This window comes from Labrus bergylta, chromosome 5 (assembly GCF_963930695.1).
Source record: "Labrus bergylta chromosome 5, fLabBer1.1, whole genome shotgun sequence".
Lineage (NCBI taxonomy): Eukaryota > Metazoa > Chordata > Actinopteri > Labriformes > Labridae > Labrus > Labrus bergylta.
In genome coordinates, this window is record NC_089199.1 from 19,365,439 (window position 1) to 19,381,553 (window position 16,115).

The following is a 16,115-nucleotide window of genomic DNA, read 5'->3' on the forward strand; positions in this document are numbered from 1 at the left end:
GTATCATATTGAAGTTTTAAATTCCAGTATTGTGACGACTTGAATTGATTAGAACTTGGTGTTACAGCATTAAACATTTTACTGCAGTTTCAATTAAACTGTAACAATGAATTAAGCAGTGTAATATAAGCATCTTTTTGGCATTTTGATTTGTTTTACAGCATCTAAAAGGTTTTTTGTGATAATTTTACCTTTCCAGTGAAAGTTATGGCCAATAAAGAAAGTAATCCAAACAGAAACTATAGATTTATTTCAGGCCCATTAATGGCCCTTCCTCCATTGATAATGATAATTCAGTAGCTCATGTATCCGTCTTAATTCAGCCTTAATGCTTTGGTGGTTTTCCTCTTCACTTCCTGGAGACCTCTTTGCAATTAGAAACTCTGATGTCGGTGTCTCCTGGATTGTGTTAATGATGTTTGGATTCCTTTTTTGGAAAGTCTTTTTTAGCTCTTCTATCTGAAGTTATTTCTGCTCACACTGCTATTTCTGCCATTAGCACAGGTTTCACTTCACTGTCAACGAAACGATCCCTCCTTACTTGCACTGGTTGCTTTTTTCACTCTTGTGTTTTTCTCTAAAAAGCTGAGCGTCTCGGCTGACTGCCATATCTAATGAAAATACCACGGTGACAAGGTCATTGGATTTAACTGACAGACACATACGGGAAGTCAGTCCTACAGAAGGTTTGCATTAATCTAAGACCTGACCAGCACCCATGGAAAGACTTTGAACTGCTACCCTCAGGCTAACGCTTTAGAGCTACTCAGAGATGAAGCTCTAACATGCAGTCATGTCCCAGAGGAACCAATGCTGGTGCTTTTAAAAAGGTCCACAGGAGAATTTTCTGTGTGCTTTAACCCTTAAATATGTAACAGCCTAGACCTTTTTTCTCTGTTTTTGCATTGTTCTCTGCTCACTGAAGGTTAATCTAACCAATGACCCCAATGACATTTTCGCAGGTGAATCATTGAACTTCTACACATTGTAGCAGCTGCATTAACAAGCTGAGCAGACTATTACCTTTAGCTGATAATAGGTTGAAGTGTTGTCCAACCAAAAATGAAAAAAAAAAAAAAAAAATGTCATTGTTTTATGACAAATGGAATGTGAAGCTATTATTGGTTTGAAACCTGGAAGCTGATTCAGGTGTTATTCACTCATTAAATGGTGGTCATCAGCTGTCATTGGCAGCATAGATATGAGGTAGAAAGGCCCTTAATCCTACCGACTTGTGCCAGGCCCACTCTTAAAGATTTTTACAATCTCAAAATGTAAGTAAAATATATTTTAATTTACATCAAATACTCTTGAATACTCTTAAACACCTTTGAATTGAAAAACAAGTTGCAGTAACTCTGCTTTGCCCATTAAAATGTGCATTACAATTTCCATTTGGGTTTAAAACCACTGAAACTATTTCAATAAAGCATTTATTAATTTTGTTTAATGTGAGAATACTATAACCATTAGAGTAAAATCTATGTTGCTCTCTTGGCAACCAAAGTTGCCCGGTCCTGCTGTAAACTTGAGTTTTATGTGACTCTGTGTTGTGTATTTAATGACTGCTACAGCCCTCCGAAACATTAGTATGCAAATGCAAAATGTGAAAGTAAAAACCTTTAACAGCTTTTTACATCTTCATGATACTTTAGGACTAGAGCTGAAACTTAACTTGAAGTGGATGTTCCAGTGAAAACGTTCTGGGTTTTGCTCAAAACAAACAACCAAGGAAATAATGAGCCGCCGTCTAAATAAAAATATATTCAGCTCACTATTTGACTTTAGTTGGTTTCAGTTAATGGTTGCAAAATCTTGTGAGTCTGACAGGGCATGAACAGACTCGTCTGTAAAGATGGCAGATAAGAATAAGGGAAAATCCATTTGAAGAATGGAAATATGTTTTATTTAATCACACAGGTTCTCGCCAAAACACTATTCCTGTTGAAAAAGAGAGATAGAGTCACGGAAATGAACCACTCCAGTTTCATTGACAGTTTTACGGCATAATTCACCGTAATGAATACGGTCCCTGTGACCTCATCTGTAGCATTTAATTCTGTTTATGTCCATCACATCTTATTTTAAATCCAGTACAATTTGCTACTTCGAAGCTTCCACAAAAGTATCATACTCCAAGAAAGTGGATGGTGGTTTTCTATTGAATGTGCACCATTTTTACAAACAGTGCTGTATAGCCATGTCAGACTGAAATGTCTCCAGACTCCCTGTAGTGGTCTTTTAAAAGGTCTATTACTGTACCTTAAGTGGGCGCCCAAGTCTGGATGGTTGGAAAGCATCATTTTTTCCAAACACTGCTTTGCTTTTACAGGGCTGACCTTTTGCTTTTGCCTCTCCCTCTTCTGAAGCTCGAACCAACGGCACATCATTGCTAAGTGTCCACAAATGTGAACTTTTATTAAAATGAGCAGATGCTATGCCACTCAGCTCTGAGGTCCTTGACAATGGTGCAAAAACTTTTCTTTACCAAATGGTATTCAAAACAGAAAAGTCAAAAAAAATCATACGCTGGAGTAGATGAATGCATGAAAACATATCTGAAGTGTGCATGTTGACCTTTTATATTTAAAACTGTGAAAATGTGTAAAAGCCTGCCTTGTGTTGGTTACAGGTGACAAAGGCAATTTATTTTGGCGCTCCTGCTTTTGGTTGTTTCAGCATTGTCAACTCCCTGTGCAGCACCACTTAGCAAACTGAGCCTGAGGCAGTGTGCTTCCTCCAGAGGCAAGAGGTTATATGAGTTACCCCGCATTCACAGAGAACGATTGTTTGTTCACATAAACACAATTTAGCTTTGTCTCTTCATGAGGCAATGCGTACATAATACGGAACATTATGCGGAATAATGGCTGAATTCTTTGACGTTGTTTACCTCACTGAAGGGATTGGATGGGATCAGAACGATAGCATCTTCGCCCGAGAAGAAGGATCGCCGGCACCACCAACAATTTCCTTCTTCAACGCAGCATTAGTGGCTCCATTAAAATCCTGTCACCCTCCTTTCTTTTATGGCTTCTGAGCAGAGGAGAAATCACAGTCATTCAAATGCTAAGTGACGTTAGCACTCCTGTGAATATTACAAAAAAAAGAACTACTCCATCATCCACCATGCATGGCTAGAAAAAAAAAAAAGAAGGGGACCAGTGTTTTGAATATCTCATCTCCCTACCTCTGCAGTATCTGGTCACAAACCATTACCTCTGCAGAAAGCAGACTGCCTGACACACTCAGAACACCGTACTGTGTCAGTCTTCATTAAGGCTTAACCATGTGCATGAACACATACTGGCAGCCGCCTCAGAGACCGTCTCGCTGATGTTATCACGTCAGCAGCTTTTCAATCCCTTGCTTTTAGACATCATAAGGAACGAGCTTATCATGGCTGCAAATGACTCTGAGGTAATTGCGGGCAGGAGTGGTATCTACACTGCAGGCCATGGGACAACAGTTTATACATAGGAGGAGTTCTAGGGGGCATAGTGGTCTGCCCTGTCACATCCATCATTAGAGGAATCATCTTATTTAAGCTCTCCCTCTCTTCTTTGCTTCACAGGTCACAGATGGAGGAACCATCAAGCAGAAAATCTTCACCTACGATGCTATGTTTAATACCAATTACTCTCACATGGAGGACTACCGCAGGCGTGAGGACCTGGTGTACCAATCAACCGTCCGGTGAGCCTCAAACTCAATTACCTTTCATTTAAACAAGACGACTCTATCATTTCATTCTGCTTTTACCGCTCTGCTCTTACTCCATTCATTTTACAGCGCTGGTGATTTACAAAATGTGACTGTTAAACAGCAGAACTCCAAAAATACTGCACATTCATTTTTTATTTATTTTAATGTTATAGTTTAAATTGAAATAAATCACACATGACAATATGACCCTTGCTTTTACTAAATGGGTGTATTATTGTTTTATTACATTTTATTAAAGATACAAGAATTCTTCATATGTCTACATTAAATGTTGGTAACAGTCATGATAATACATTTCTACATTTCAGTGGAAATCCCTTATTCCCCACCCTTCAAGATGCCCATCACACTTGCCCAGCGTTATTTTTTAAAGTTGTGTGTTTGCTTTTACAATGCTTAAACCTAGCATTAGTGCAACTTGAAACAGACTGAAATTAATATTTCTGTGTCAATGTGAACCAAAGCAAACATGAGAATGAAGGAGAATAATTAATATTTCTATATAAAATGCACCTTGTACTTGTAAGTATGCAGACTAATTTAAGGAATGCACTACCTCCTCTCAGACACTGCTTTACCGAGCAACATGAATGCTGCTGCAGCTGTAGGTCTACTCTCATTAGTACAGGTCTAAATCTACCAGTGTTAATACATTTTACCTAGGTTTCTATTCTTATTACTACTCATGTTGTGTACATTTTCTTGGCAAAGGTTTTAATTTGACCTATGTTGAATCTAGACAGAGACTGCATAGAATATTAGAAATTTCTTAAGTTGGTCTCCACAGAGTTTAGGAAACATATGCCAGTAAATGAGTGTTATGGTGTAGTTAAGTTGTGTTGAGTGAAAAACATTGTTTTCTAAGTTAAAATAACTGTGGCACAATGCTAATTCTTTTAGCCAGTTGATAGCACAAAGTCATTGAATGTGGTAGTTCAAATGTTATTCAAACAACCTCTTGACACAGTGATAGTAAATGCTCTGAGATTAACTCCTGCACAGCTCTACATAACTTCTTTCCCTTCAGCCATCTGCTGTTGATCAGAGCCGGCTAGAATGGAGAGACGGGGCGAAGGGGTCAGTACATTATTACATGAGGAAAGGAGGCGTGGGCGAACTCTAATCAGCATCTCTACTCAGGATAAAGAGTTCAGTGGGTAAGGTTTAGACAAACTCTGGTCTGGCTGCTCCTCATTCCTGTCACAATGGAACACATATCCCAGGTATCCTCTCTGTCCTCAGGTATTTTATCATGAAAGGGAACATACCTGAGACCTTTAGCTTCCAGGCATCTATTATCCAACGCACACACACACACACACACACACACACACAGCTTTGTCTGCACTAACAGGTTTAATGAAGAGAAAAGAAGAGATGGAGAAAGAGACTTTTAGGACTAGGAGTCATCTGGCTGTGGTGGGCTTGATTACAGGTTTAAGGCATCCGAGGGACTGACTTCTATTCGCCCATGCAACAATACAGCTGGCAGCTGTCTGCCCACCTCCTCATTTCCTCCCCCTCTGCACTTGCTCTTATTCTATTGTGGATATCCATTTCTGAATGATAGCAACACAAAGGAAGTGCAGGCCATGCATCTCACCCATCACTTTGTTTAAGCTGTCTCATTGAAATAGTGAAAAGTAGGGCTGTCAAACAACACAAATTATTCAATTGCTATAAAAAGCTAAAATTCAATTGTTAATTGCGATTTACCACATTTTTAATAACATGTTTGAAATGCCATGAGTTTGCATTTAAAACAAGTTTTTTATTCTTTTATTTTGTATTTTTGTACTATCTTAAGCAAAGGGAACTTTACTTCATGTTTGCTACAAACCAGCTTTTATTTTGAAAGACAATGAGGAACTTGTGGTAGAGTGAAGGTTTGCATCAGCAGACCTGAGAGTGTGGGTAAGAGTGTGCCGGTGGAGGACCTCAGACAGGTAGGGGGAGCCAGGTTATGAAGGGCTTTACAGGTGATGATGAGGAGTTTGATGCAGATACGCTGGGGGATGAGGAGCCAGTGGAGGTCATGAAGAACGGAGGGTGATGTGGTCACGGGTGCGGGGGTGTGTGGGAGGATGAGCAGCGGAGTTCTGAATGTAACCTTCTTAAAGCTTAGAGCTAATGCACTCCGGTTTATACAAACGGCAACATCTGGTGTTGAAAAATGAAGCTCATGCAGAAGCGCAAAATAAAATGCAGTTCCTAGAGTGTCCACTTGAGGCTGGATCCAAAAGCCAAGAAACACGCATTAGTTCCCATATTAAAAGCTTAATTTTACAGCAGAAATAATCATGTTTACAGCCTGGTTCAAAGCAACGTTGGTCTGAATATCTCGTCTTTACAGGCACACACATACGCAGGGTTAATTTTCTTATGTAACACATCTGTTCTGATTTTATGAAGAAGAGTTATGCATAAAGCCGAGGCTGATCTGACTGACAGGCGGACTCGTTGTAGCTGTTTGCCAGAAGACCAAAGACTTGCCTTAGCTTTATCTCTTTGCCTTTTTATAGGTTTACATAAAGTTAGCTTGAGACAGCATTTCCAATATGGCTACCACCATCATTGGGCTTCAAAACACCTCTTCAGAACCCAATGGTCATGGGACTAGGTCCTTTCTTTATTCAGTCAGGGGTACTTAGTTTTAGGGTGTCCATGCTTACTTTTTCCTATTTATTCCTGAACCAGGAAGTCAAACTTGCCAAACAAACATAGACAGATGTTTCCTGGGATGCTGTAATTTCTTGCAAATTTATAATGCGATGCTAAGTTATGGATCTTTTGCTGTAGCCAGTGCCTTATCATTATGGAGCTATACCCACCCCCCTGGCTGACGCTAAACAACTAGCACCTGAAAAATATCTTTAACGGTGGCCTGAAATAACTCTGTGGAGCCAAAGTTACAACTGCAGTGCAAACTCAACATCTGCTGCTTATAGCTGATGCTCAATAATCAGCCGCTGCCTTTGAAAAGACCTCCCAGAGTGTGCTAAGCCTGGGTAATAACTGCCAAGCAGCTGCCATTTAAACATTCTTATGAATTGTATGCAGAATTGAATGCCTAATTTTCACAGCAAATAGCCGGGTTCTCAGGAAATTAAATAACATCATTTGAATTTGGATTGAGCCTCTTTTTATTCTATTTTTAGATGCTAACTACAATGTACCTTAAATTACCGATAATAAGCTGTTGTTGAACTGGGTTAGCCTTTAAAACTGGAATACTTCACTCTTATCGTCCCTTTGTGATGTTCTCATTCTTTCCCTTTCTACTTTACTCTATTCTGTGATTCCCTTTTCAGTGATTCTCCTCATGTACTCTCCTCCCTCCTTCTGTTCCCCCCCTTCCTTCCTTCCTTCCTTCTTTTTCTCTCGTGCGATGCAGCCGTCCAGCTGAGGATGATTTATCTGGACAATCCAAGTATCCCTTTGGGAGAGTAGGCATCATCACAATGGGATGGTGTACACACTTACATGCACACGGACATGAAAACATGAATGCACACACAGACAGACAACATAACAACCCCCCACACACACACACACACACACTCCCCCCCATACATACACACAATCACACACACCACCACCACCACAACAATACAAATACAGAAAAGCTATAAGAGAAAGTGTAGCACAAAACATCGAAGGGGGAAGAGGAAGATTTCAAATGAATCAGCGTCAGAATGAGGTGGATTCTACCTGCACTGACCCATATCCTGCTCTGTATCAGAATGCTTAGCCTGTGTTAGTCAACCAGAGAGAAAATTGTGCACTCCTGCCACAGTCACACCATTCTCTCAGCAGTCAAGGGAAAATTTCATGGTGCAACAAGGACGCTCAACATGACTCACAATTGTAAAAAGCTGAATTTTTACACTCCATAATCTTCCATTTCCACCTGAGAACGGTAAATCATCTGTACAAAGCCGTAGCAGTCTGACAAATCCACTTGTACAACCAAATATGACTGCCTCAATATGCTGTTTCTTTTATAAACTCAGAGCCGTTTGGAGGAAACTATTTTTAGCTTTCCTTTTCTCCTTTTGTACATTACCCCCCCCCCCGCAGCAATATGTGATTACTACAGGATAATAAAGTAGCAGTAATAATGGATATTTTTCAATTTTTCTCCTCACAAGCCTGCTTTTGATTATTAGATAATTTAGTTTCAAAAGTGGCATTGAGACTGACTGCATGTGAGATCACCTCGTCTTGGATTTGACAGCTATTAGTCATAATCTTAAAAGAATGGGAGCAGCTGTACAGTAACTGTCTTTGTATTAGAGTGCCACTGCTTTGATTAGTCCTTGTAAGACAAATGGCAGTTTTTATGGAGTTTGAAGGACTTTCAGTATGCAAGCTTAAAATCCCTATGAAAGAGAACTTCCAAAGTATCTAACTGCTGTTTCGTAAACATATTTTCTACAGAAATGAGATAGGACCAATTCCAAGTTAGAAGGTGGTACATAATGTTTGGATGAATTTGTTAGAATTGTTGAAAAGTTGCACAGGAGTCTCCTTCTTTAAAATGAGTAAACTCGGGAAAGGGGCAAAGACACCCATACATCACACAACCAAACACATTTCTCACTCATAGAGCCTGCACACTGGGCGGTAACTGTCAGAATTTATAGGAGGGATACAAAGCATTTTCATTGGTCGAAAAACATAGAAAATGCCTTGAGTGCAGGATGAGTCATCAGACATTAAAAACATGTTACAGGAAGAGAAAAATACAGTTATTTTGATGTAGTAGTACCCAGATAATGCTTTATTGAAATATTGTTTGGTAGGTTAAAATGCTAAGGTTAAATTTGGTAGGTTAAATTAGCAAAAATGCTAATTAGCATATCATGTCTTATAGTATTTTATCATATCATAGCTTCTTGGTCTGGTTTTACAAGCAACAGTTTTAGGTCAAAAAGAGCTTACAGACTTTTTTTCTCCTCAGTGAAGCAAAAGTAGAATCAAGGTGCTGTTATTGCGCCACAAAACCTCTTACGGGACAAGGTCACTGTGGATGACTGGGCATACAGTAAAAAGTTTCTGATGTTGACACTGAACATGGCTATTACAGCCTGCTTCCTGCCAACAGGCGACATGACTACAATTTAGTTTCCTTCACCATTTTGTGCCATATTGTAAACCCTGTGACGGACCAGTGTTGCAGCACTTTACAAGAAGGGTACAAAAACTATACTTCAACAAAGAATCACTGATGTATGACTTATAATGATTCAAACTTTAACAGAGCAGAATCTATAATTGATTAATGTTGCTCAGCATTGGAAAAATGAAGTCACAATGACTGTGATCTATGTCAGGGGCGCTGCTTGTCAACAGGCAAAGCAGGCAACTGCTGCAACTGCTTGGGGCCCTAGACCAGTAGGGGTCCCAGAGGGCTGACAAACCCCGAACCAAAGCAGCAACCCAAAATGTGAAAATTTTGCAGTGACAGTAGGAAACCTACCTAAGGGGGGCCCCATCTGATAGCATTCACTCACATTGCCCTGCTGAACGCTGGTGGGAGGGCCCCTGAATTTACTTTTTCCTTGGGCCTCAACAGACTCTAGAATTGCCACTGTTTGTAAACTGTTTTTAAATGTGCTACAAGCTGTTTTTTTTTTGTGGTTCAGAGATTGTGAGGGTCTTCACTTGTTGGATGTGGGCAAAATAATAGACCCTCAATTGCTCCTAAGGAGTGTGAGAAGGAACCTTTCCAGCAACTCAGGAAGATAGACAGGCTGTACTGAAATGTTGTCAGGAGTGCAAGTGTTAAAAAAATCTTGAAGGTTAAATGACACAAATCGCTTGAGATCGGAAAAATCAGGGTCCAAACTGTTACTTGTCACAGTAAGGAGCATGTCCCAAATGATTGTACAAATGTGCAGCTTGGCAGTAACCACCAAACAAAGAGAGAAAATTGAAATTTCTTGTTTCTTTCAAATTGCCTCCTGAATAGGCTTTATTACCGAGTGAGCTTGACGAGTTGAAGGTGATCAAAAAATAATTTCTCAAGCTTAATTGTTCCATTCCAGCAATGTCAGGGGGATAAGTCTTTTCTATTTGTTTCCCCCCGTTGCACTGATTCTTTTTTCAGGAGGCAAACACAGCTCAGTGAGGTGTTCTCAGTAATTGATAAATATTTCCTGTGGGAAGTCGTGTTAAGAATGTCTATTTTAATTTTATTTTGATTACAGTGGCAAATTAAAGCTGTTCATTCTGATATCTTCCCACTCAGTCTCATTCTGAAGGTGAAGGTGCCCACTGAGGCAGCGTACGTGAACAAGGAAAGAATCAACTCCTGGTGATTTGTTGTCATTCATTTGTACAAAAAGGTGACAATATAGGGCTCAACAGTGTGGTTCTAGGAGTAAACTCCATAGCGGATTTGATTTTTAGCAATAATGTCATGACCATCCAAGGTAGACTTACTATGACCTGAGTGTGAAACGATGGTATATGTTCCTGTAGACACAAGTTTGTAAAAACATGGTTTATTCAAAAAATTGGGGAAAATATCTTCACTATCCATGATCGTTGAGTGAGCGACCTGGCTGTTACCATGGCAATGTGTCCCGAATGTGAATGGATAGATTCGCTAGCAGGCTATCTCATTAGTAACCTAACACAAATTGTACTAACAACACAAACTACTACATATTACAATACTTGTATTAACAGTGTAAACACTATAACAACCACAAAAGTTACATTTAAGAGGAAACGGAATCATTTGCAATGGATTGTGGGATGGGTAGTTCCTTGACTCTGGAAGAACACTATAGTCTTGTACCATTGTAATTTTTTTGTTTTTCAATGCCGTTTTAGCGACGAATCAAATGTACTATAGTCACAAGTATTGAGGTAGCTGGTTGTCTTGGTTCAAGGCGCCAATCTTTTCTGATATCAGGATATTGTGAAATGGCAATGGAGGATTTGAATGGAACCAGAGCCACTGAAAAAATGGGCTGTTACTGCTGAGCTCTATAGGCGACCTACTGTATAGCAAATGCTGAGTCATTTTATTAGGTGTAAAATAACAAGTATGTATGTTTGTACTCTGATGAATCTTCTAAAGGAGAGATAAGCGAAATCTTTGTTTCTTTAATTGGTTATGAATAAGTAAAATGTAACCCATTTAATGCACATTTAAAGAGGTTTTTAGAGCTTCTGTAATCAGCAGAACATTTTTTTGGTGAGATTTATTCATGCGCTCTTACTCTTCTTCCAGTAATACCTCCATGCTTTCTATTTTTTTTTTTTCCCACCAAGCTCTCTTCTTTGCATTTCCATGGATTTGTATCCATGAATACAGAGCTTAGGGAGAGCAAACAACAGAACCACAGCTTTGTGGATAAGAAACAGGGAGATGAGCTACATCAGCACTTACTATAATGTAACCAGCCAGCACAAAGCCAATCACACCTCCCTCGGCACTCAGAGAATCAAAGCATGATCCCCATCATTTTGTTTCTCACTCATTCCTTTAGGAAACATGGCTGATTACACACCTCTCTTTGCATTCAGAGCTCCAGGCAATTTGTCTTCTGCTTTCCATCCAGCGTATACTGACTTACAGTCGTCCGTCCTGACCCATTCAACCGTAATGCTTCAGGCCAGAAGGAGTATCTGACAATGTGCTAGTTAATTTGATGCAGAGATTGACTGGATGAGCTATCAGACGGCGCTCTGTCAGGACTCCTCTTTTTCACCCTCCATCCATCCAGGCGCTAGCATTTGCTTGCATTTGTAGGCAGGAGGAGTTCTGCAGGAAGGCCTACATAACAGCAAAGAGCTTTCAGATGCAACTCCTAGGGGACAATCAATCTCTCTTTGCTGTGTTGTTTTTGCTACTCCTCCATGGGGGCCCATAGCTATTGATCCTCAGCGTGCATGTGCTGTTTTTTTCTTTCTTTCTGGTGCACAGTGGGGGTTTTGTGGTGTGTTTAACATGGTTTGCAGGAAATTGCTTGTTTGTTCTATAACCTAGTCACTTAGTTGTAAAAGAAATTGTACTGATATTAAATTTTGTTTGGAAGGCTGTGCAAGTGGTTTGAATATTTTTGCAGTTTATATTCTTGTTCCAACATCCACCTTTTCCTTTCTTATTAGCTTTTTATCTTACTGGTTTTTTTTGTTCCAGCGTCACTGATCATTACTAATTAGCTCTTAATAAAACCCTGTTCACAAAGTTGCATTATTTAAAAAACTAAGTAAAGGGAAAAATATTTGTAATGTATGAAAAGAGACAATAACCCATGAAAAAAAAAAAGCTTTGTGTAGAACAATTTACCAAACAACCATTGTTGCCTGCTCAAGAGTCTTTCAGTGAAAGATTAACATTCATCAGATAATAAATAGAATAACAAATCTGAGACTAATATTTGTTAAAAAATACATTGCAAAGTCATTTGGAAGAAAAATGGCCACACACCCTTAAAAAGTTATAATCACTTTACCCGTGGAATGACTTATAGGGGAATTTCATGTATTTTAGTTTATCATGTATTTTTAACATTTGCCTGGTTTGACTTGTGAAGTTTGTAAATGTATTGTACTGTTACTCCTGTTAAGTTTAATTTTTGCCTGTGCCAAAACAATGACAAAAGACCTAAGAAAGAAAAAATATTTAAAGGGGAAGTTTTATTGCCAAAAGGAAGGATAAGTGGAGTTTAAAGAGTTCATTTTCTAGTTGCATATAGTTCAGTCAGACAACTGCATGTTTGTATTTATTTAAAATAGCAGAACATAGTTTGTGTTTGGCGTCTAGGCTCTGACCTCATCACTCCTCGCAGTTTTATTTTACATGCAGACATTTGAGGAGTGATGTGATGAGATCTTAAACCCCACGTAGTCGGAGCCTACAGGTGGATACTGGGGTGGTGTTGGGGCTAAGCCAGAGTGCAGTAATGCTGCAGGTCAAAGCTAGCATAAAATAGTTCTTTTGGAGGGGGCTTTTTGTGCCTTTGCTGGAGAGATAAGACAGTGGATACAGTCTTAAATCTGGGAGAGAGAGAGAGAGAGAGAGAGAGAGAGTGAGGAATGACATGCTGGAAAGGAGCCACAGGTCGGATTCAAATGTGGCGCGGCGTGCACTAACCACTACGCCCCCAGCGCCCCAGCATTCACAACTTTTATCAAAAGAATCAAATTCATAAGAAAATATGATGAAAGAGCGAGGCATGAGGAAGAAACTCATTTCACAGGAGGCCAAGGGAGAAGGTTAAGTGGAATTTAAAATGGGGATTGTTTGTGAAATATATGATTACACAAAGATGGACAGGTATCATGCATTGCATATTGCACTCTGCAGATAAATCCAGTACTAGTATATTAAAGTTACCCCTCAAATCAATATTTAACACCTTGCTGAAGTGCTCTCAACACTGCCAGTTAATGGAACAAATTACATGTTTATAGCTGTGTGGCACAGTCAGCAGTAGCCTTGATTTAAAGTAATCATAGTAATAATCACAAAGAAAGAAATCTGTAATATGTGGTATATTATGGGCTTTGTAAGATTTAAATGGTAATGTCTTTTAAATTAAGCGTTCAAGCGTTAGCTGACCCATAAATAGTGAATAGGAGAGAGAAAAAGAGCACAAACAAAAGAGTTGCACGTTCCTGCTTTTTGTGAACAGATTCCCAATGGACTAGCACCTCAGAAATGCATGTCATCAAAGATTGGAAGGGTGCAAATTTAATTCCGCCAGTCTTAATATTTAACTAAAGTCTCAATGTTAGGAGTACAACCTTCCGTCTTTTTCTTCTCCTAATTTTGATGGATGCGTCTTTTCTGGAACAGGAGTAAAATGCTTCGGCGGCTGGCTGGCAGGCAGTCATTCAGAAATGCTGAGGTTTGGGATTTCTTTCTGGCCTCCTCACCTTTCTTCCGGAAATACCTACTTCCAAGCCTTCAATGATCTTATCCCTGGGTTCTTTTCTCTGCGCTTGTCTTGGTCTGAATCTGTGAATGCAGTAGTTGGGATTGTGCACAACAGAACTACGTCTTTGTTGAAAAAAAACAAACAAAGCAACGGGCTACATCAGCGATTACTATGATGTAGCCGTCCAAGACAAAGCCAATTACCTCCCCCAGCTCCCACCACAGAGTGATTCACCGTGCTATTTTCATCATTCTGAGCTGTGGTGAAATAAAAGACTCACTTGTTTTGCACTTATCCCTCGAGGAAGCTCTGCTGGAGATAACAACACTTTACATCTTGAGCTGCTTACTCTTCCGTACTTTAGCTAACTTTTTTAAAACAGTTTTTTTAATGACAGATTTATTCAGCAAAACATTGTGACATGTATCAAGATCATGCACTGAAGACAAAGTCAACCTTGGTATATTTGACTAAATTGTTTTAAAGAAATTGCCCAGCATCAAGTTAACTTAACTCTAGATAATCAAACACTATGGCAAGTTTCATTTCACAACAGATACCACCACTTCCCCTTCTAACCGTTTTTCCAACGCTAAGCAAGCAGCTCCTGTTTTGGTTCACTCGATGCTAAACTAACAATCCGCACAGCTCTCCATTCACAGTACTACACTCATGAACTGGTCGAAACCCAAGGATTCTTAAACTGTAACAATATAAACTCTTCTCTAACTTTCCAGGAAAAAGACAGATGACAAACTTAACCTCAAACCATCTCCCTCACCCCTAACTGGTATCACTTTGTGTTTACAATCAATAAAGAATGCCTCAACTTCACTGCATGAAAACACAATGGAGAGTAACCAGCCTGGGGCTCCTTTTTAGTGGCAGCTCTCCCAAGACTTTTGACTCTCTCAAACAAACAGCGACTTATCTTACCACTGTCAATAAGTGTACATAAAGAGTTGAAAGAGATCTTGATGAAGTCATACCATAAGTTATGGTATTCCAGTCCTAAGTTGGTGTATGTCCAATAAGAGATACATGTGTGTATCACGTCTCTGTGCCAGAGAAGACCAACCATTTTGTTAAAGAGAATACAATGATGAGTGTTATAGGGGTCTCCAGATATGAATCTAAGAGCAGAGTGATGAACTGAGTCCAGGGTTTTAAGAGTCGAAGCAGATGCACGTATAGGTGGTATCGCCATAGTCAAGGACTGATATAAAGACTGCTTTAACAATACTTTACCTACAATCAGGATGGAAGTTAGATTTGTTTCTGTACAGAAACCCAAGTTTCTGCCAAAGTTTGCCAGTGAGATTTTCCACATAATGTAATGTAAATTATTCGTCCAGCCAACTTCTAAGATATTTATATACTGTGACCCTTTCAATACTGCTGCCACTGAGTGTGGATAACTGTAAACTGTTAAAATCAGTATCTCAGGCTTTGGTCAAGATCATGTACTTGGTTTTGCTGGCTGGCATTAAGGATCAGTCTTAAGCTGATGAATGCATTCTGAAGAGTATTAAAAGCAAATTGCAGTTTTTCTCTACAGCAAGCTGTAGAACAATGCAGAACAATGAAGTACAATATCGTCCGCATAACGATGGATATTATAGTCTGTTATAGACGAAACAATATTGTTAATATAGATTGTTAATAAAATAAGGCCCAGAACGGAACCCTGTGGAACGCCTTTAGGCATAAACTCAGATTACATTTGATGACTTCCTTGGAGTTACTCCTCTGAGTACCTTTTGACACTATGGGATTACAGCAATTATTGATTACAGCAAACTTGTAGTTTTAATGAGTGGAGAGGTAAAGATCCACTCTACTGTTCCAAGTTTAAGGAGTCAAGTGTCTGTGGACTGATTTACTTGAATTCAACTCTTTATTCCTTGTAGTAAATGCTTCTTTTTTAACTTGTGACTTGTGATATCTAAATGAATGTCTTTTTGCCTTGCTTTTTCAGTTATGTTAAAATGCTAAACCAGTTTAAAATAACACAATGACTCTTGTTCTTACAGGCTCCCAGAGGTACGGATCTCAGACAACGGGCCTTACGAATGCCATGTTGGCATCTACGACCGGGCAACGAGGGAGAAGGTTGTCCTTGCTTCAGGGAATGTTTTTCTTACTGTTATGTGTGAGTACCATCACTGCACTTTTTATATTTCCAAAGCAAGGTAACATCCTTTCAGCGGTGCCTTGCTTTGAATCTTCAATGCGTTTCTGGTTAAAGCAGGATGCTTTGTTGGAACATGGGTTCATGTCGAGAAACAGTTCAAAGTCAGCACATTGGACAGCATGACAATGATTGAAAAACTTGATGCTGTGCAGACCTGCAGGCTGGAGACAAAGCCTTCTTGATCACTGAAAGAGTCTGAGCTTTCAAGTTGTAGGTGAGGTGCTAGAGGAGGAATATTTCAAAAACGATGGAACAACAAAGAAAAAACCCAAGATGAGTGTGTTGAGTAATGT

The 16,115-nt window shown here is 39.4% G+C and overlaps 1 protein-coding gene across 2 annotated transcripts in view; it reads left to right on the forward strand.

Annotated features, from left to right (window-relative positions):
* Positions 1–16,115, forward strand: part of igsf21a (immunoglobin superfamily, member 21a) — a 244,804-nt gene that overhangs the window by 136,828 nt on the left and 91,861 nt on the right. For both annotated transcript variants that reach the window (XM_020633082.3, XM_020633083.2), the window contains exons 3-4: positions 3,575–3,696; positions 15,662–15,780. In XM_020633082.3, the coding sequence (XP_020488738.1) occupies positions 3,575–3,696; positions 15,662–15,780 (241 nt within the window). The remainder of the gene's footprint in view (positions 1–3,574; positions 3,697–15,661; positions 15,781–16,115) is intronic.